This window comes from Natator depressus, chromosome 3 (genome assembly GCF_965152275.1).
Source record: "Natator depressus isolate rNatDep1 chromosome 3, rNatDep2.hap1, whole genome shotgun sequence".
Taxonomy (NCBI): Eukaryota; Metazoa; Chordata; order Testudines; family Cheloniidae; genus Natator; species Natator depressus.
Genome location: NC_134236.1, coordinates 193,621,152 through 193,641,514, shown reverse-complemented (window position 1 = coordinate 193,641,514; position 20,363 = coordinate 193,621,152). Strand labels below are relative to the sequence as shown.

Sequence of the window (20,363 nt, the reverse complement as noted above, 5' to 3'; positions counted from 1 at the left end):
GAGCAATATTTCCAGAAATAGAGGCTGAAGCCAAATCCTCACAAAACAAGTCACTGCATTCCATCTTGATAACAGGAATGCTAAGCGCATCTTGAAAGTAACCTTCTGCGGCAACAGTGTACAACATGACCCCACTATGACACATCTCGGAGTGAAGCTGGATCACACGTTAACCTTCCGTGACCATCTGAAGAAAGCAGCTGCCAAGATGAAGACAAGGGTTAACCTGGTCCAGAAATTGACAAGCACAAGCTGGGGAGCACCAGTGTTACAGACATCAGTGGTGGCCCTTCTGTACTCTGTAGCTGAGTACTGTGCATCAGTATGGACCAGAAGTAGCCATACTGGACTGGCTGATGTCCAACTAAAAGCTGCAGTGCATCACTGCAACCCTCAAGTCGACTACAACACCTTGCCTGCCAGTGCTGTGGCACGTTGCTCCCCCATCCATTCACCACGATGTTGCAACCCTTTGGGAATTCCAGAAGATCGTGGAAAATGAACATCTTCCCATCCATCAGGACCTTAACAACATCCCTCTCATATCAAGGCTCTGTCAAATTTCTCTACTTAGACTGTAGAGCAATAACTATAATTTTACATTTAGATAGTTGAGCCAGATACCGTCTGGAGTAGTAGAGTGTATTGCTGTGATGCCTCCTTCGTATTTGTGAATCAGGCATTGAGTTGTTCCAGGGTCTGTTCTGGGTGACCACAGTCGCACAATGGAGAGTCTTTAATTTTCCATTTGTGCAGCAAGAATCTGCATCTGCCATGATTTGAGCGGATGCAGTTTAGGGTTGCCCATGAGCTTCATGGGAGATCAAAGCCAGGGATCTTCTGCGTTGGGTCTTTCACAGGATGTTTATTTGAGACTGGTAAACTCCATTTGGCTTTCCAAGCTTCATCAGAGTTGAAGTTGCATTGTTGAAGGTTAAATGTATGGACCCAAAAGGGCTTACACAACTTCAGTCACAACTAACTTACACAACTAACAGTGGTGAGGCCTGTTAATGCACTCTGATCAGCCTCCAGAAGTAGAGGAGTTATTTTACAGTGGATCAATACTGCTTACACTTTGCCTGAAAAAGTAATCCTTTTCAACTGGCCTGCCTGATCAGATAAGATGGAACAAAGTATGCTGGGATCTGTAGTTTCTGCAGGGCACAAATTTGTATTAAGACAGTAATTGTCAAGTCCAAATATCATGAGTGAAGCCCACCCAAAACTACAAATGACTTAAAAATTAATGAGTTTTTTTTTTAAATTAAATTTTGGGGTTTTTGTTTTGCACCTTTCGGTCACATTGGGTATGTCTACACAGCCTACAGCAGCAAGCCTCCCACCCTGTGTCAACAGACTTGCATCAGTGGGGCTAGCGCACTAAAATAGCTGTGTAGACATACCCGCTTGTATTAGGTTTTCAAGCTTTTCTCCACAACCATGAGGACTAGAAACTGTTTTTTTTAAAAGCAGAGATTCTCTCCTAATCACATGTATTCAAGACCTGGGGCGTTAACACAAACAACAAATATCACAATATTCAGGATAAAAAAATCATGAGGGAGGACAACGCTATAAAGATGACATGGAACTAAGCCACACTATAGAAATGAGTCAGCTACACTTTGGTTACCCCAATGAATGGTAATGCCAAAATTCTTCAGAAGGATTAAGAGCAAGATTTTTGCATGGACCTAATTGCAATGTCCTATTTTTTCATTCCCGCCCCCCCCAGTTAGGCTTTATGATAGAAATCAGAGATGGGGGGGGGGGTGATGACAATGTTATCATGTAGCCCAGTGGCTCTCAACCTGGGGTATGTGTACCCTGGGGGTACGCAGAGGTCTTCCAGGGGGTACTCAACTCATCTAGATTGGTGTTTCTCAACCTCGGGGATGTGACCCCTCCCAGGGGGGTCACAGGATAGGTTTAGGGGGGTTGTGCAGGGCCAGTGTTAGGGGGTGGCAAGCAGGGCAATTCTCCATGGCCCCATGCTACAAGGGGCCCTGTGAAGCTAAATTATGTACTTCAGCTCCAGGGAGCTGGGCTTGGGCTTCAGACAAGGCTCACAAGTGAAAAACAGGCTCAAGTATCACACTAAGTACAATATTTATATCTAATTGACTTATAATTCTATGGTAAAAATGAGAAAGTAAGCAATTTTTCAGTAATAGTGTGCTGTGACACTTTTTTGTATTTTTGTCTGATTTTGTAAGCAAGTATTTTTAAGTGAGGTGAAACTTGGGGTACACAAGACAAATCAGACTCCTGAAAAGGGCACAGTAGTCTGGGAAGGTTAAGAAGCAGATTCTAGCCCACCTCTCTGCCAGTGCAGTAGTATCACATGTTTTGCATTGTGATGTTGGTTAGACAATTTCAGTGAGTGACATTTTTAGTAAAACTTGGTGTATTTACGATTATTTTTTTATGATATAGTTTGGAGAATTTTTAAGTACCTGATTATCTGTATGCAGAGTCAACCACCCTTCCAGGATATTTAAAGGGAACTCCAGAGGTATATACACCTATTAATAGTAGTAACAAACATAATTTTATTAGAAGTTGTTCCTTTTCCCTATTTGATGTTTACTTCTGAGGAAAAAAAATACAGACTCTCTAACAATGGAAAGAGAACAGATGCTGTAACTGGTATAGTTTTGCTTGTTATCTGAGTTACAATTTTTTTTCCTAAGAGAGACAAGGTGGGTGTAGCCAGACAGCCAGCTCCCCCTCTCAGACCAGCATTGCTGGAAACACACGGGAGCCAAAAACCACAGGGCACTTAACATAAATAGCAGCACAGCCTTTGAAGCTGTGAAAAGCACAGGTGTGCTGCTACAATGTGCCACTGGGAACATATACAACAATTGGGCTCACAGCAGGCAGAGGCGCTGTGACAGACATGGCTCTTAGCCCCTACTAAAACAGCATGATGCACACACACCAACATCCTAGGTGGGAAAATATTTACCCTGATAAAAGAAGTGTCCAGTAGTCGAAACTTATTGTTTCTCCCTTGCAAGTGTGAACTACTCTTGCGAGAGCTGGCGTCACCCCGACAGACCAGCCCCAATTTGGCATAGAAAGGAGAAAAAGAATAAAGGAGTACAGAGGTATAAGTAGGGGACCTATAGCACCATGATTTTTGAGTGCTTTTCACTATCTATCTGCTGGTCAGATAAGTGACAGCCTCCCAAGGCTTCTGCAGCTAAGAGGGTCCCTAAGCCTTGTCCCTTATTCGTCTTTCCGCGGAATTGAGTGACCGATCCTGGCTTGGCACCGCTGGAATCGAGAGATGCAAGGAGGGTAAGAAGCACCCACACCTGATCTCCTATCTTTAGTGTACACATATTTTGAAATAGAGCTCTATACTTTGTTTTCTTTCTTTGGGATTGTAGCTTCAGTTTTGTAACTTGTTTGTGTGTGTAACATCTCTACACTTAAATAAGTAGGCACTAGCAATTTTGTAACCACATGATTAGAATCTAGTTTAATAAATTTTGGTAACCATTTATGCATAAGCCTGACTTGTTTCTCTGGTTTACTGTGAAGCAGCCAACACAATTAAAGAACCTCAGCCGTTTTGGCTATAAAGCCTGGCCATTAGGTGAGAGTACTAAGAGCCTAGCGTTGAGTTGTGCCGCCTCCACGGGGCAAACTCTTGGGGCACCTGTCAGTCAATCCTGACTGCCCGCTGCGAAGGAGCTCTGAGCTCTAGCAGTTAAAGTCACGGGTGTGGAGAGGCTCTTAGTGCTGCCATTGGGGCACCTGTCAGTCAGTGTTGACTGCCAGCTGCGAAGGAGCTCTGAGCTCTAGCAGTTAAAGTCACGGGTGGTTAGGACCTTGGGGCATCCGTCAGCCTAGCCCGGGCTGCCCGCCGCGAAGGGACAGTGCGTCCTAGCGGTTAAAGTCATGGATGGTATAAACGGGCATAGCTGGCACCTCACCAAACATCCCTGGCCATCGGCTAACAGTGGGTGAGGTAATATCTTTTATTGGATCAACTTCTATTGGTGATAGAGACAAGCTTTTGAGCCACACAGAGCTCTTCTTCAGGTGTGGGAAAGTTACTCCCCCAGTGTCACAGTGAAACGCAAGGTGGAACAGATTGTTTAGCATAAGTAGTTAGCAGGCCATTCTACCTTGAATGGTCCCTTACAATATGTGCTAACACCAACAGAAGTTGGCCCAATAAAAGAGATTACTTCACCCAACTTGTCTGTCTAATATCCTGGGACTGACATAGCATACAGTGTAATTGTAGCCATTTCACCCCCCACATCACATACAAAATAAGAAAATTAACAGACCACTTCATCTTCACTGTTAATTTTGCTGTATTCATGGATTTTTCAAATCAGAGTATTATCTAACAGTGAAAAAAGTTACAGCAAGGTGGGCCCATCTCTAGTATCTAAGATGCCTGTCACTCTGGTGTTTAAATGCCATAATACAAAAACTAAAGGAAACAATAAGCTGTTGCTCAGAGCTGCCACCTCCTGTCCATATTCCCTACTCACATATCCTGGCCAATTTCTAGTCAGCACCAGCCAAAATGTTCCCTGTCCCGCTCCATCTCCAGAATTAACTGCACACAGGAAGCATATTCCCACAAAAATAATCAGATACAAATATTCAGATGGCAACAATAAGGATGAACTTAGAAAGATGTGAAGTTAAACAGTTTACAATATATTTCTCTTACCAACAGTTATATTTCCATGAATATCGCAGGAAATTAGATCCAATTAATATACAGAAAGAGCAGATTTACTTCTCAAGAAACACTGTGGATTTTGTGTCAAAAGAAAGATCATTTTTATTATGCAGATTAGTTAGTCCCAAAATAATTATACATTTCAGATATCTGAAGCACAGTGCAGAATTTATTAATTAACAGGAAAACTTGAAGAAAAATTTCTCTGGAGATTTTTACCAACTTTTGTTATAAGTAGCACCTAATATTACTATAACTGAAAAGTTAGAGAAATGGCTTTTGCTATTTTTTCCACTTTGTGTATTTGACCCTCTGCTTTTCACAGCCCCTTGTGCACAGCCATTCCCCTGCATATAGTCAGTTAGACCAAGATGCTGTACACATTTGTTCATGTGTGTAAATTTACTCTCATGAGTAGTCCTACTCAAGTCAGAGTGAAGTTATGCATGTGTGTGTGTTTGCAGAATAAGAGCCTTAATTTCCTCCTTGCAAGGAGGAAACTGAAAAACCCTTATAAAAATGTTCTAAAAAAATCAGGACATAATGTAAAGGATGATCTACTCTAAACTGGATTTTGTGTAAAAAAAAAAAAAAAAAAAAAAAAAATTTCAAATAAAAAAAATGCAAGCTGTCAATGTCCTTTTAGATATGATCATTTTATACGAACTTCTCAAAAGACTTCACATATGTAAACAAATGTCTTTTGCAGAAAAATACATTTTAGCCACATCTGGATTTGCACTGTGAATAACAAGTAGCTAAATGGTTAGAACTTCACCAAGAGACCCAAAGACATTAATTTGGTGTTCCATGATTACTCGGCAGATGGTAGCACAAATAGTCAGTATATTGATTCATAAAGTTCAAACATTAAACTGCCACAGTGAATTACCATTTTAATTAAAGAAGATCAATCCCTTTAGATTAAACCATGGAAGCCAAAATATAGGGTAGCATGTATACATGATTTGTAGGCAGAAGACTTCTGTCACTAAGGGCTTGATCTTGCTCCAATGAAGTCAATGGAAATTTTGTCATTGATTTCAAAAGAAGTAGGATAAAGTCCTAATGTAATTAGTATTTCGTTTTGTATGTGATGAGCACTAAGCTCTCCTGTCTTGCTCCTTTCTCAGACACTAATATTAACTTTATTTTGCTAAAGCAGTTAATGAAAATTCTGCACTACCAGAATTAAGATTAAGGAATTCTTGATTTAGAGGAAGAACAAATTTTACAGATGAACAAATAATCCCATAAAACTATGATCAAGTGTTATCTTTGGAAATCTTGCTGTAAAGAGTCTAGCTGATTTACTTGCTGAATGAGAATTTATTAATCCATTTAGAAGAATGTGCAGCACATGTAGTTAAAATGCAAGAGAGATCTGAAGCTTAACAAACCAAATGAAGGAACTCAATAGATGAGGCAAGAAATAGCTATGATTTCTGCAGGAATTCTTGCTAGGTGTGATCCTGCAGACTGCTGTCCTTATTCAGGCAAAACTCCCACTGAAGGCAGAGTTTTGGATGCCCAATTAATCTAGGTTGGGGGCAGATTCAGAAACTAGAACACTATTATCAAGGTTCCTTCCCCACTCTGAACTCTAGGGTACAGATGTGGGGACCTGCATGAAAAACCCCCCTAAGCTTATTCTTACCAGCTTAGGTTAAAAACTTCCCCAAGGTACAAACTTTGCCTTGTCCTTGAACTGTATGCTGCCACCACCAAGTGTGTTAAACAAAGAACAGGGAAAGAGCCCACTTGGAGATGTCTTCCCCCAAAATATCCCCCCAAGCCCTACACCCCCTTTCCTGGTTAAGGCTTGATAAAAATCCGCACCAATTTGTACAGGTGAACACAGATCTAAACCCTTGGATCTTAAGAACAATGAAAAAAATCAATCATTTCTTAAAAGAAGAATTTTAATTAAAGAAAAGGTAAAAGAATCACCTCTGTAAACTCAGGATGGTAAATACCTTACAGGGTAATCCGATTCAAAACATAGAGAATCCCTCTAGGAAAAAAACCTTAAGTTACAAAAAGACACAAAAACAGGAATACACATTCCACTCAGCGCAGCTTATTTTACCAGCCATTAAACAAAAGGAAATCTAACGCATTTCTAGCTCAATTACTTGCTAACAGAAGTTCTGAGACTGCATTCCTGATCTGTTCCCAGCAGAAGCATCACACAGACAGACAAACCCTTTCTTTCCCCCGCTCCAGCTTTGAAAGTATCTTGTCTCCTCATTGGTCATTTTGGTCAGGTGCCAGCGAGGTTATCTTAGCTTCTTAACCCTTTACAGGTGAAAGGGTTTTACCTCTGATCAGGAGGGATTTTATAGCCCTGTATACAGAAAGGTGGTAACCCTTCCCTTTATTTTTATGACAATATTTACTAGAGCTAGGCAAGATTCAAGAGACAATTCGGTCTTGGTTAAAACTTTTGGACAAAATCCTACAGTCCTTACTTAGGGCTGGCCTACACACAGTGTGTGTATTTGTTTTTACAGTACTGGTCAGAAATAAGCTATGCTGGTATAACGGTGTTCACCCTAGAGGATTGCACCAATTTAATTACATTGGGTTTTAATATAATTAAATCAGTGTAAAAACTGCATGTAGACAAATGCTTAAACAAAACTCCCACTGGACTAGGTGGATGAGGAGTCTGATTCAATATGGTAATACCTAATGGTTCCCAATTTCAACAGGAGATTTGCCTGAGAAAGGCCTGCTAGAACAGACATTATTAATCAGTTGTTACCCTAATGGGCAGAAAGTAATTGCTGGAATTTCTGCTTAACAGAATTTTGTATTTAAAACATTTATGAATAAGTGAATCATTAACCACCTAAAAAGTGAATATTCTAAATATTAGAGAAAAGTGTGTTTAGAGGGATACATCTGCTAGCTGGCAAAGACATTACACATTAATTCAAATCAAATTCAAACATGCAAAGTGTCTGAATTTTCATACTAATGTAGACATTTATAACTTTTAAATAAAATTCTGTTACTTTATACCTGGCATAACTGTTAGCGGATAGAAAAGGGGTGGGTGGAAAGAATGCTTTCCCTTCAAGATATACGCATAACTTCCATGCTCATTTTGCCTTCTAGGTAATACTTATGTTTAAACACATGTAAGCTCTGTTTGAAACTACTACAACTGGTACCAGTTCATTTTATTTTTGGCGTATGTTACTCCAAACTCAAACCAACAATCTCTTAAAATAAGTGGTTCCTATATTGCATGTCAATAGCAAGCATAACATGTTCAGGAATCTGTTTTTAAGCACTTCAAGTGTCATCAAAATGCTGGTGTTTAATTTGTGGCATACAATATGCAGCCTATGAAAGGTCTAACGTGTGTCTATAGACAGTAATTCTCCTTAAACAAGATTCCCTGTAAAATTTTTGTCGTCTTATATTTCCTTGGAAATACAAACACATATCTATATCAGCTTGTAATGTGAGGTTCCTGGAATTGTTTAGCACTCTTTCCAAGATAAGAACATATGCCAAGAGGCTCTCGTTACTTCAAGTAAGTGACACATCCCTTTTTTCTGGGCCACCATTTCCCTCTTATAACTCTCAACCTCGGTATGCTTTCGGCTTTACTGAGTCATAGTATTGTCCAAAGGTCAGTAGGGGGAACTCCAAGAGCAGCATACGCTAATTCTCTCTTGAAGAGTGAATGCATTATTTCTGTTGTGCCTTGGCAGTCTGAACAAAATAAATAAATAAAAATATCTTACTGCAGTTTTCTGGAAAAGATAGTTTAATCGTCAATAAAAGATGAACTATGATTGATAAGATTTCATGTTTCATTATATAACAGCTCTCATTTTAGTTACAAGGGGCACAGCCTGCCCAGGCTTGGAAAGGTCACATGAAGCCTCCCAAAGACAACAGAACCAGAAGAGTTCTACTGTGCAAAGAAATTAGGGACCTGCAGGACAGCCTGCCGTGTAGCCCCTCAAAAAGGAGGCAGACCCCACATATAGAGGGATCCACCAGCAAAAACTCATGTGTAGGTGCTTATAACCCTTCTGCAACCTGCTCCCAGGTTGAGGGAGGAGACAGGATTCTATCCTTCCCAAACTCCTCCACACAGCCTATCAGCTCTACTTTCTTGAATCAACCTGTTCTGAAATCCCTGTCCATATCTTCATCTTCTCCTGTTCTGATTCTTGTCACTCCCACTTTCCAGACTCCAATATGCACATGTCTGTCTTCTCCCATGTACACAAATACATAACATATCTCAGCCTTAAAACCTTCCAATAGTTCCACCATTCCCAACCCTTTGCTGTGCATGGTGTGGACTCCATGTGGTACATGCAGCATGTCCTCAACCAGTAGAACCATACCAATTCTACTGTCAGGGGCCCTCTGCACTTACAATGGCAGAATTTTTCCTTGATTGTCTTCACTAAAATTTATATCAGCTCTTGTATCACTTCTCTCTGAAGTGTTTTGGGATGCTAGTCAGCATACAATTATCACTTCACCACAATATCCTTGCTGCTGCTGATAGAAACTTTTATCCTCTAACAACACATCCATTTATGTATGTATGCAAGCCAGTTCGATTCTTAATGACCTCTAACTCCAGTACTTACCACATTTTTCATGCAGAATAATCAAATCATTAAAATTACTATTTAAGGTATTGTGTCCTCTGAAATTTTTTCTAAATGTTCCAACAAATTTTTTTGAGGAAAATAAGGGATATTCTCAAAATCAGAGATCTTATAACAATGTGTTTTCTCCTGAATCAGAGTATTTCACAGTTATATTTTTAGTGAGGTAAAGTGTTTACAAAAAAATTAATTTTAAAGTCATTCTTACATGCTGAAAAGTGAAGCAGGGTAGCAGAAGGAATGGAGATGTTAAATGCAATGTTTACTCCTCTCAGTGGACTTCACAGTAGCAAAGTGTAAATTGATTTCAAAAACCAAAACCCCTTTTTTTTAATTTGAGGAGAGAATGTAGTTCTGTTACGAGGACTCAATTATCAGTGAATCATGTTAAAGTGTTGTTCTTTATATGGTGTGGATGAATTTGAAACCTCCATTCATATTTGAAAGAATCTGCTGCTGTTATCTGGAGATGAAGGTTGGTCTTATGGATAAGCCACAGGACTGGGAGTCAGATGATTCAGATTCTATTCCTGGCTCTGCTGCAGACTTCCCCTATGACTGTAGTCACTTAGGACTACATTTTCAAAAGTGGTATCTTATTTTGGGTACCTCAATTTTTCATTGCCAAACTTTAGACATCTAGGACCTCATTTTCAGAGGTTATGAATACCCAGATGTCCCACTGACTTCAGCTGGCATTATGGGTGCTCAATCCCCCTTCAAATCAGACCTTAGGATGCTTCATTCTCCACTCCTGAGAACTCATGTAGTTTACCCCTGTAAAATGAGAGTGTAAAATGCTACCAATGGCAAAAGTGAATGAAGAGATCTAATTTCGTAGCATTTCCCACCCACTTTGCACAGGTCTAAATAACTACACAGTGTGCAAGGCAGTGGAGAGTCCACTCCAGAGTGCCTGAGGGCTAGAAAAGAAAGTTTTCCCCACTTGTAACAGGGCATAGCAGGACCCCCTTTGCTCCTGCCTCTACTCCAAAAACCACTAAGAGACCTTCTGGCTCCGCAATCACTGGTGCAGTTTATTTACAGCATAAAATCCCACCACCGTCTCACCATATACAACATGGGGGGTTTCCATCTGAAGGACTTCCCAGCCTCTACAGCTATGAGAGACAAGCTTCCACTCTCTGGCTTCCCCCTTTCCTTCCTTTGAGGCTTTTATGCAGCCCCAGGCTAACCACCTGGCAGCTATTTCCCCTTTGCCAATCAGGCACAAGTTTCTCTAGCCAGCTCCAATTTCTCTCCCTTAATGGGAGCTGGCCTGACAGAGGACTGGGCTGGACTCAGCAGTTCGTGTCCAGCACCCTGTTACACCACCCCACAAAGAAATGTTAAAGATGTTCCCCCCTCCACATAAAAATATATATATTTTTTTAGATGTCAAAGTCTCTATCTCTAGAATCATAGGGCTGGATCTACAAAAGAACATTGCAATTTCCACAGAAAGGTTTTGTGTAGTTAAGCTCCTTCCAGCATCATCCAACCAGAATTAGTGTAACTGAGAAAGAAAAATGAGTTAGCTTTAGAATTCTGATCAAAGTCCTTCCCTTTATTTTTCTCATAATAGTCATAAGTAATTTCATTACAAAGAAAACACATTCATCTACAATAAAAATGGCATTCTGCAATCAAACATGAAACCAAATTGGCAAAATACAATAGAGATATACCCCAATTTTACAATAGTCTCACAAGATATTCAGAACTTTAGCAAAATCAGGATTTCATAACTTTTGGTTTCAACACAATTTTTGGGCCACGAACAAGTGGTTGTTAACGTGGTGATTTGGATTTTTGACATTTGGGAAACTCAGAGATGCTTTATTGTAATGAGGTGGTCATAATCTGCTACGGCAGGAGGAGCCAGCCTATCTGTCAAATGGCTTATAAAAATTGTAAGTAGTTGCACTTGCTAAACATTTCTGACTTGTTTTATATACTATTTTACAGTCCACCAAATCCTATGTAATGTTTAGTCAATTTTAGGGCTAGTTTTGTGTGGACTACAAAATGTGTTGTTTAGTGAAGTTTAGATTAATGAGGTTCTTTTGTATTAATATGTTAATCTTGGCAGCAGAATAATACAGCACAGTAAAAAAAAAAAATAGATCAAAACAATGAAGACTAGTTTGATAATAAGGAAACATTTCCTGGTAACACTTCAGGTGCAGTTTCTCTCCCCTGACTCTGCTCAATGTGGGTAGAAACTGGCCTCAACTCCACAGCAGGCAAAGAGTAAGTGTACCCCCGCACCCTCAGGTGTAAAGGACATGGTGAGGAGTGGGAGCAAGGGTTGGAACAGGTATGGTAGTGGTGCAGCTGCAGGGCACTGTGTGCCATTAACTCCCAGCTTGCAGACAGTCTCTTCGTCACCATTACCAAATGGCAGCATTTAGAACAACTCACGCTGCTCTGAACTAGGTTGGGGCTGACCAAAATATTAAGGGAGCTGACTGCACCCCCTTTTCATTTAGTACAGCAAAGAACTCTGGGACAGAATCTGGCCTTTAGAGTTTATTTTTCTCTTTATGTGTGCGGGTAACTCCCATTCACATTAGTGTGGCTTCTGTGTGTATGCACATCAAGATAGCTCAGAGAGACCTCTTAATATGAAAGCCCATGAAAATCCATTCATATCAATACAGGACAGGTGCAGTACATTACCTGATAAGCTTCAGCACTCTGCTTAGTCATCAGGTTTTTATGATCTTCTATTGTGAAGTCCTGCTTTCTTGCAAATGCCACAGCACCCTTTCTAACCAGCATACAGTGAGTAGTTGTCTCCATGACTTTGAGTTACAGCAAGTGGTGTTCCAATTCTTTTTCAGAATGAAAATTACATTTTTACACAATTTTTATGCAATGGTTATTTTTTCTAAATCAGTACAACAACAAAAACAAGGGATAAAAATACCTAAAACTAAAACCAAGACATATACAAATATTAGGTTCCAAGAATAGGAAGGATTTTTTTTTTTATGACTTTCAACTAGAGCTTCTATCTTGGCCTAAACATAACAAACACAGACTAGATACAGAACAAATTTACACTGCACTCTTAATATTTTGTGCTAAGTTTATATATTGCTAGGTTTTCTCCTGCAAGATTTTTCTGCCCTAGACCCTTTGACTTCAAAAACAATATTCTACACTATAAAGTAATGTTCAAAATACACAGCTCTGATAAATCATGAGTTTGGTTTTGGTGTTGTATTTTGAACCACACAACCTTATGGGTAAATGAGTTGAGTGGTGTCAGCCTCAGTTGTTAGTTAATATTTCAGGATTGATGGGCATTAGGTTTCCATAAAAAACTGCTCTAAACCAGTTCCACAAGTAGAGCTGGGTGAAATTTTTCAGACAAAACCTTTTTCACCATAAAATGCACATTTGGGTCAGCCAAAACAATTTGCAACTTCATGTCTAATTCCCCCAACTGTTTTGGTCAATCCTCCTCCGCCAAATCCTCAAAAAAAATTCCTCCAAAATTGCACTTTTTGACATTTTGTAAAAGAAATGTTTCAAGTTTGTTTGAAAACTAAGTTTACCTCAATTACATTTTAAAAAAGTTAATAAATCAAACATTTCATTTCGGATCAAAAACAATTTTTTTTAACTGTCAGTTCACCAAAAAGTACTAAAGCTTTCATTTCAAGTCAACCTGAAACTTTTTTTTTTTTTAAAACAAATTTCGGTTCAGCTAGCTAGCAAAGCAAAAAATAAGTTATTTGCACAGTTCTAACTTTAAGGCCCTCACTTTTATCCCAAAACTTCACACATTTTTAAAAAGTGTGTGTGTGTGTGTGTGTATGTATGTATATAATTTTATATATAAATGTACAGTCATGCCCAGTCAAAGCTGCTGCCACTCCAAAATGACCGGGATGTAGCCCTTCCATTATAGCTGTATCACATTGAATTATTCCATCTTTGCTTGGGTAGCCTCCTTGTCCTACTACATAGCACCCTGTCTTTTTCATCATTCTCAAAATCTGGACATAATTAGTTTAAAAACCTGTCAAGTATTAGACCCAAATTCTGATTTTTTTAAAAAATCTGAATGTTCCCCAAGATTGCACTTAAAAATTTAATATTTTAAAGGCATCAAAGAACAACACAATGGCCACTATTTATTTAGGACCCCCCAATATTGTGCTTATGTGCCTTTCACTATGTTTAATTAGAAAACACTACTTCCAATGTTGGCCTGACATCTGCAGTGATACAAGAGAAAAAATGAGGATCTGATACCACATTTCTTGTCCATCTTAAAAATGTCACTGAAGTCAAGGGGAATTTGGGGTGTGCAAAAAAAGCAGCTGTTAAGAAGCAAAGTAAGAAAACATGTTTATTTCATTCTTTATTTGGAACCCACTGAGAAATGCAAAATGTTTGCCAAGCAGAAAAGCCCAAAACTGTTAGGGAAGGACATTCTATTTAGAGATTGTAAATATGAGATGGTAAAAATTGTACCAAAAGGGTAAGAGTACTAAAGTCCTTTTAACTATATAAAGGTAGTTATTTAAAACTGGCCACTGTGTCATTTTATATTTATAAACAACAAAAATGAATAGTCTAATAAGTTCATTATATGTAAAGCATCAGAAAATGAAACTAGATGGAAACATGTACAGTAAAATGATCATTTATCCCTCCCCTTGCCTGTATTGAGCTCAACTAAAGACTGGATTTAATACACTGATAACACCAACTATTTCTGATTATACATAAGGTGCCTTGCCTCAGGTAGTTCCTTGTTAGAACATGCCTGATGACCTCATTCCATATTTTTCAAATGAGTAGAGGAAGTCAATCTTTTAGGTTTGCAGATACCTAAATAACTCAGAGGGCCTAGTAATTTCTCCTAGGTATTTGGCTGATGAGGGAGGGGTGTTGTAGAGGGAATATTTGGACATGGGTGTGTTATGGATCTCTGGAGCAGGGGTGTCCATGGGGCTGAGGAGCTCTCAGGCAGGGGGTGAGAGGGAGGTCCACAAGGGTGAGACATTGTGGAGCTCTGGGGCACTGGGGGATTTCCATGGGGATGGGTTGTGGCCCTCTAGGGCCGTGGGATGGGAGGAAACCCACGAGGGCGGGATGCCGGAACTCGAGGGCAGTAGGAGGATGTATCTACCGGGGGCAGTTGCGGGGGGAGGTTGTGGAGCTGTGGGCGGCGGGCCAGTGTACGTGGGGGAATTATGGAGCAGTGGGCCAAGGAGGGGATGTCCATAGGGATGGGGGTTGTGTCAGGCTGGGGCAGTGGGGTATCTATGGGGGTAGAGGGGTGGGGGGGGCAGTATTGGAGCTGTGTGTGCGCCTACTGGGGGTGGGACGTGTGGGTGAGGGGCGCGGTGGGGCTGGGTGTTTGCGAGGGTTGGGGCAGAGGAGTGCCTGGGGGCGGGGTAGGTGCAGTGTGGGTGTCTGGGATAGGGGAGGGGGCAGGGGTGGCGCTGTCTTGGGGGTCTTGGGGCCGGGGGTGCGGCTCTCTGTCTGTCGGGGGGGGGGGGGCGCTGACTGCCCGGAGCAATCCCGCCGTGCCCGGCCCCGATCACCTGTCACGGCCTCCTGGCCGCAGTCACTGGCGCCGCGCCCTGCCGGAGGAGCCGCCGCTATGACAACCCCAAAGGCCAGGCCGGAGCGGACCCGACAGAAGCCTGGGCGCCGCGAGGGGTCGGACCGCAGCGGGAACTGCAGGCGGCAGCGCCGAGCCGGCCGCTGATTGGAGGCGGCGGCGGCGGCGGCGGCGCGTCAGGCAGCGCGGAGCGCAGGCGGCGGGCGGCGCGGGCTCGGGCGGTGCGGAGCATGGACGCGCTGGGCAGGAAGGTGGTGGTGTGCGACAACGGCACCGGGGTGAGCGGCCGGGCACCGGGCACCGGGCAGGGGACTGGGGCTGCGGCCCCCCGGGGCAGCGACCGGCAGCGGGGCCGCTCACGGGGCCCGGCCGCCCCCAGCGTCTGTCACTCGGCACAGCTCGCTGCGGGCGGAGCGGGGGAAAGGGGCCGCTCGAGAGATCCGCCGCCCCGCCGGGCGAGATCCGCTCCCCTTCCTGGCGCAGGCTCGCTGCCCGCCTCACCCGACCGGGATCTCCTTCCCCTCTTCCCAGCACCGTCTAGCCGCTGGGATCTTCCTCCCGGCCTGCCGCCCGCCCACTTCCCCTGGGATTTTCCATAGGATCTCGGGGCAGGATCCCCTTCTCCCTCCCAGCCCGCCCCCCCACTGGGATTTCCTTCCCTCCTGGCCTGCCGCCCGCCCCTCCTCCCCCTGCTGGGATCCCTCTCCCGTCCCGGCCTGCTCCTGCCTGCTTTGCCCTACGGGATCTTCATCCCGGCGCCGGCCTGCCCACCTCTTCCCCCCGCCCTCCTTCCGGGCAGGATCTCCTCCCCCCCTGCCGGCACCGGCCTGCGCTCCCTCCCCCATGGGCAGGATCTCCTCCTCCCTTCCCGGCACCGGCCTGGCCCCCCTCCCCCATGGGCAGGATCTCCTCCCCCCCCCTCCCGGCACCGGCCTGTCCTCCCCCCCGCTCCCCCGGACAGGATCTCCTCCCCTCTTCCTCATGGGCAGGATCTCCTCCCCCACCCTCCCAGCACCGGCCTGCTCTCCTCCCCCCCCCCCCCGCTCCCCCGGGCAGGATCTCCTCCCCCCTCCCCGGCACCAACCTGCTTCCTTCTGAACCCCACAACCCGCCCCATAAATAAACCCTCATACTGCCCCTAGAGTTCTGCATCCTGCCCATGTGGATTTCCTCCCATTTCACTGCCCTAAAAGACCACAACCTATCCCCATGGAAATCCCCCACTGCCCCAGAGCTCCACAGCGTCTCACCCCCATGGACCTCTCCCCACTGCCTGAGAGCTCCCCTAGATGGGATCCCTTTCCCCTCCCAGCACGAACCCACCACCCTCCCTGGCATCCCATACCAAAGCACAAATAGGCCTGTAATGTGGAGCTGGAGCAGCTCCCAAGGACACCACCAGCGCAGCGGGAGTTGGGCAGTTCTCAGCAGGATGAGTGGTTAGATGGTGAAAAGGCTTCTGCCCCTGTCTGTGCTGTAGCTTCTTCTGCTGCCACCATAAGCAGGGTTTTGCTGGCGGCAAACTACCTGTCTGATTATTTTTTACAATATAGATGCAGCCTAAGAACAACAGGGTAACTCAGTGCTCTGGGCCTTTCCACCCTTGGGGGCACATCAGTGCTCATTGTGCTGCTTTGGGATAATGTGGATGCTTGTCCACTAAGCCCAGTAGCTCATGTCTCTCATAGGCTAAAATTGACTATTGTTGGCATTTCTTGGTGTGTCTATGTGTGTATAATATTAAATATACTGTGTATAAAAAAGAGGATAAAGAGAATGAGAATATTTATAGTTGAAAGATTTTCTTACTGCGAATTGTGCTTTTACAGGCAGAATGAGGTATTGGAAACTAATACAAATTTTTTTTTGGCTTTATACTAAAGTAGCCTCTAATTTTGATAATTCTGTTAATAATCCTACATTGTTTAGGCTAGCCTGCATGTTAAAATATCTTCTTGGAGTGTCTTCAAAAAATTCTGTTCAGTGATGAGTGCAGAAAACAGAGGTTGGTTTATATTAAATGACTCTAGCTCACTAAACTATAAGTATGGGTAGAACCAGACAATCACTACGCTCTCTAATGAACTCTTACAAGAAAATGATAACAGACAAAAACAGCATATCATTATGACTAAACACTTTTCACAAAGTGGTCACTCTATCGGTCCTTATCCTCAAAGGAAACCTGCACAACACTTTCAAAAGATGAACCTGGGAGTTTAAGTTCATAACTTTGCTAGACACTAAAAGTCATGGACTGAATAGAGACACTGGTCGTGTCTATGCTACAAAATTAAGTCGACCTAATTTACATTGGCATACAGCTGCTGCAGTAATTACATCGCTTGTATGTGTGTGTCACGGCACTGCTGCATGTCCCTTTTGTGCCCCATCTCACCTATACGACGAGCAATCAAAGTTAGTATGGCAGGATCGGAGCTGCAGCCGCAAAGCCTCCTCTCCCCATACACCCAACAAATCCAGCAACTCTGTACTCCAGGCGGGAGCATGAAAGCCGGCATGGTCAGCTGGGAAGATATGATGTGAGTTGTCCCCGCAGAGCAAACAGGAAGCGGAATTTCAAAAATTCCTGGGGCTTTAAAGCGGGGAGGGGGTGCATGCCTGTGTACCTGGCTGCAGGGCAGCAGAGGAGAAACTGCTTACCAGAGCTGTCACGATGGGCATTGTGGGACAACACCTGGAGGCCACTTAGGGCAACAGGAGCAAGTGCACTGTCTATCGCTCCATGTCATCCCTCCAACTTTGTCTCAAAAAGTTCTATGCCGCTTGTCAAGGTGATTTTATTACGTCAGCGAAGCAGGAGAGTTAAATCGGTGGGAGGAGCATTGTTGTGTGTACACTTTCACCGCTTTGTCGATGAAACCTGACTTTTGACGACAAAACTGTATGGTTTAGACAAGGCGCTATGCCTACACGACTACTTATGTCAGCATAATTTATGTCGCACAGGGGTGTGAATAATCCCCCCGAGCGACGTAAATTACACCGACGTAAGTGCTAGTGTGGACCCCTCTATGTTGGCAGGAGATCTTCTCCAGCCAACATAGCTACCACCTTTTATGGAGGTGGTTTTATTATGCTGATAGGAGAGCTCTCTTCTCTTGACATAGAGCATCTTCACCAGACGCACCGCAGTGGCTTTATGTGTAGGCAAGCCCTACGTTGATGTAGCTGGTGAGTTATGTTAGTGGGAACAAAATTTTAATGTAGATACATACTTAGGTTGCCGTAAGCTGCCTTGCGGCAACCTGATTCTATAGTGTAGATCAGACCACTGGATTTATGGCTGCTTATAACAATCTATAACCCCTCCTCTTCCTTAACACCCCTCTAGTCATAGAGAGGAAATGGGCCATTTCACCTCGAATGGTCCCTTGAAATATGTATCAACTATGTATGCTAAACAGTCTGTTCCATCTTGTATTTAGCTGTGATACTCTGAGCCTTGGTCTACACTACAAAGTTATGTCGATATAATTGTCACTCGGGTGTGGAGCAACGTAGTTGTACTGACTTAACTCCCGGTGTAGACAGAGCTAGGTCAATCCTAGGGCTTCTCCCCTGAACATAGCTACCACCTCTGCAAGAGGTGAAGTACCTACTACGGCAACCGAGAACCTCTCCCCTTGGCGTTGATAGCGTCTTCACTAAGTGCTACAGCGGCAACGGTGAAGCTGCAGCACTCTAAGTGTAGGCAACCCTTAGTAAGTTTCGCAGACTAGAAGAGCTCTGTGGAGCTTGAAAACTTGTCTGTCAGCAGCAGAAGTTGGTCCAATCAAAGATATTACCTCTTGCACCTTGTCTCTCTAGATCACTAAAACAGAGAGTAACTCTTTGGTTTTTCCCCTCTTATTAGAAATTCAGTTTTTGTCTACCTGGGAAGACTTTATGAACCTGTCAAGATGAGGCCCTGGTCTGCACTACAAACATATGGAAAACTCACACCCCTGAGCAACACAGTTATATTGACCCAACTCCTAGTGTAGACAGCACTGTGTTGACTGGAGGGCTTCTCCTTTCGACAGAGCTACCACCTCTCAGGGAAGTGGAGTACCTGTGCTGACAAGAGAAGCTGTCCCATTGGTGTAGGTAGTGTCGTCACTAAGCACTAGAGCAGTGCAGCTATCCCACTGCAGAGCTGTAAGTGTCGACAAATCCTAGGAAACGAGGTGCTCTTTAAAAACAGATAAGGTAACTCAAATGAGCTAACATAACTTGAAACCGTCTTTAACACCTCATGTAAATACTGTTTAGCACCTTTACTGCTACGTTTGTTGATATTTAGGGCCCTACCAAATTCACGGCCATGAAAAACGCATCACAGACCGTGAAATCTGGTCTTCCCCCTGTGAAATCTTTTGTGTGCTTTTACTCTATACTACACAGGTTTCACAGGGGAGACGGTTCTCAAATTGGGGGTCCTGACCCAAAAGGGAGTTGCAGGAGGGTTACAGAGTTATTTTAGGGGGGGGTCGCAGTGTTGCCACCCTTCTGAGCTGCCTTCAGATCTGGATGGCTGCAGAGCAGCGGCTGTTAGCTGGGCACCCAGCTCTGAAGGCAGTGTCCTGCCAGCAGCAGTGCAGAAGTAAGGATAGTAGGGCAAATACTATCCTTACTTTTGCGCTGCTGCTGGTGACGGCTCTGCCTTCAGAGCTGAGCTCCTGGCCAGCAGCCGCCGCTCTCCAGCTTCCCAGCTCTGAAGGCAGTGCTGCTGCCAACAGGAGCACAGAGTAAGGGTAACAGTATCACAACCTCCCCTACAATGACCTTGTGACCCCCCCACACACACACACAACTCTTTTATGGGTCAGGACCCCTAAAGTTACAACACTGTGAAATTTCAAATTTAAATAGCTGAAATCATGAAATTTGTTTTTTTAAAATCCCATGATCATGAAATTGGTAGGGCCCTAATGATATTATAGCCTACCTAGATTTAGATTTGACAATTCTAATATTTCAAAGGTTAAAAAGTCAATTGTTTTTTGGACTGGCAGGGCCTGAAACCTTTAGGTCATCTCTATACATCATACAAAAATGGCAAAAGAATTCTTTGCAGGTTATCTTTATAAGACCTTAAAGCTCTTGAGGGCCTGATCCCGAGAGGTTGATCTCAGTGGTAGTTTTAGGTGCTCTCAGGATCTGTCTCTTTATTGTGGTGTAAGTATGTTTATTTGCGAATATGTTAATTATGGAGACCAAGACCATGACTTACTTTTACTATAGTTCATCTCAAGTATGCAGTATAAGAACTGCTTTTGTCTTTGGTCCAAACTTCAGTCACTTAGGCCTAGTCTACACACACTTTTTGTACCAGTGTAACTATTTTGGTTAGGGATGTGATTGATTGATTTTGGTAAACTGAACTAACTACCTGTAGATC

At 43.4% G+C, this 20,363-nt stretch overlaps 1 protein-coding gene and 1 long non-coding RNA gene across 4 annotated transcripts in view; one reads left to right on the top strand and one right to left on the bottom strand.

The window, feature by feature from the left end:
* Window positions 1–10,443: 10,443 nt before the first annotated feature.
* Window positions 10,444–15,055, bottom strand: LOC141984225 (uncharacterized). Of its 2 annotated transcripts, none has more exons than XR_012638692.1 (3): window positions 14,940–15,055; window positions 12,052–12,206; window positions 10,444–10,885 (listed from the first exon to the last, which is right to left on the bottom strand). It is a non-coding gene; the product is annotated as an uncharacterized LOC141984225 (long non-coding RNA). The 2 variants fall into 2 exon arrangements; XR_012638693.1 differs by lacking the exon at window positions 14,940–15,055 and adding an exon at window positions 14,129–14,377.
* Window positions 15,056–15,132: 77 nt separating this feature from the next.
* The window catches only part of ACTR2 (actin related protein 2), a 43,314-nt gene continuing 38,083 nt past the window's right edge, over window positions 15,133–20,363 (top strand). For both annotated transcript variants that reach the window (XM_074949561.1, XM_074949562.1), the window contains exon 1: window positions 15,133–15,237. In XM_074949561.1, the coding sequence (XP_074805662.1) occupies window positions 15,190–15,237 (48 nt within the window). In that variant the 5' untranslated portion in view covers window positions 15,133–15,189. The remainder of the gene's footprint in view (window positions 15,238–20,363) is intronic.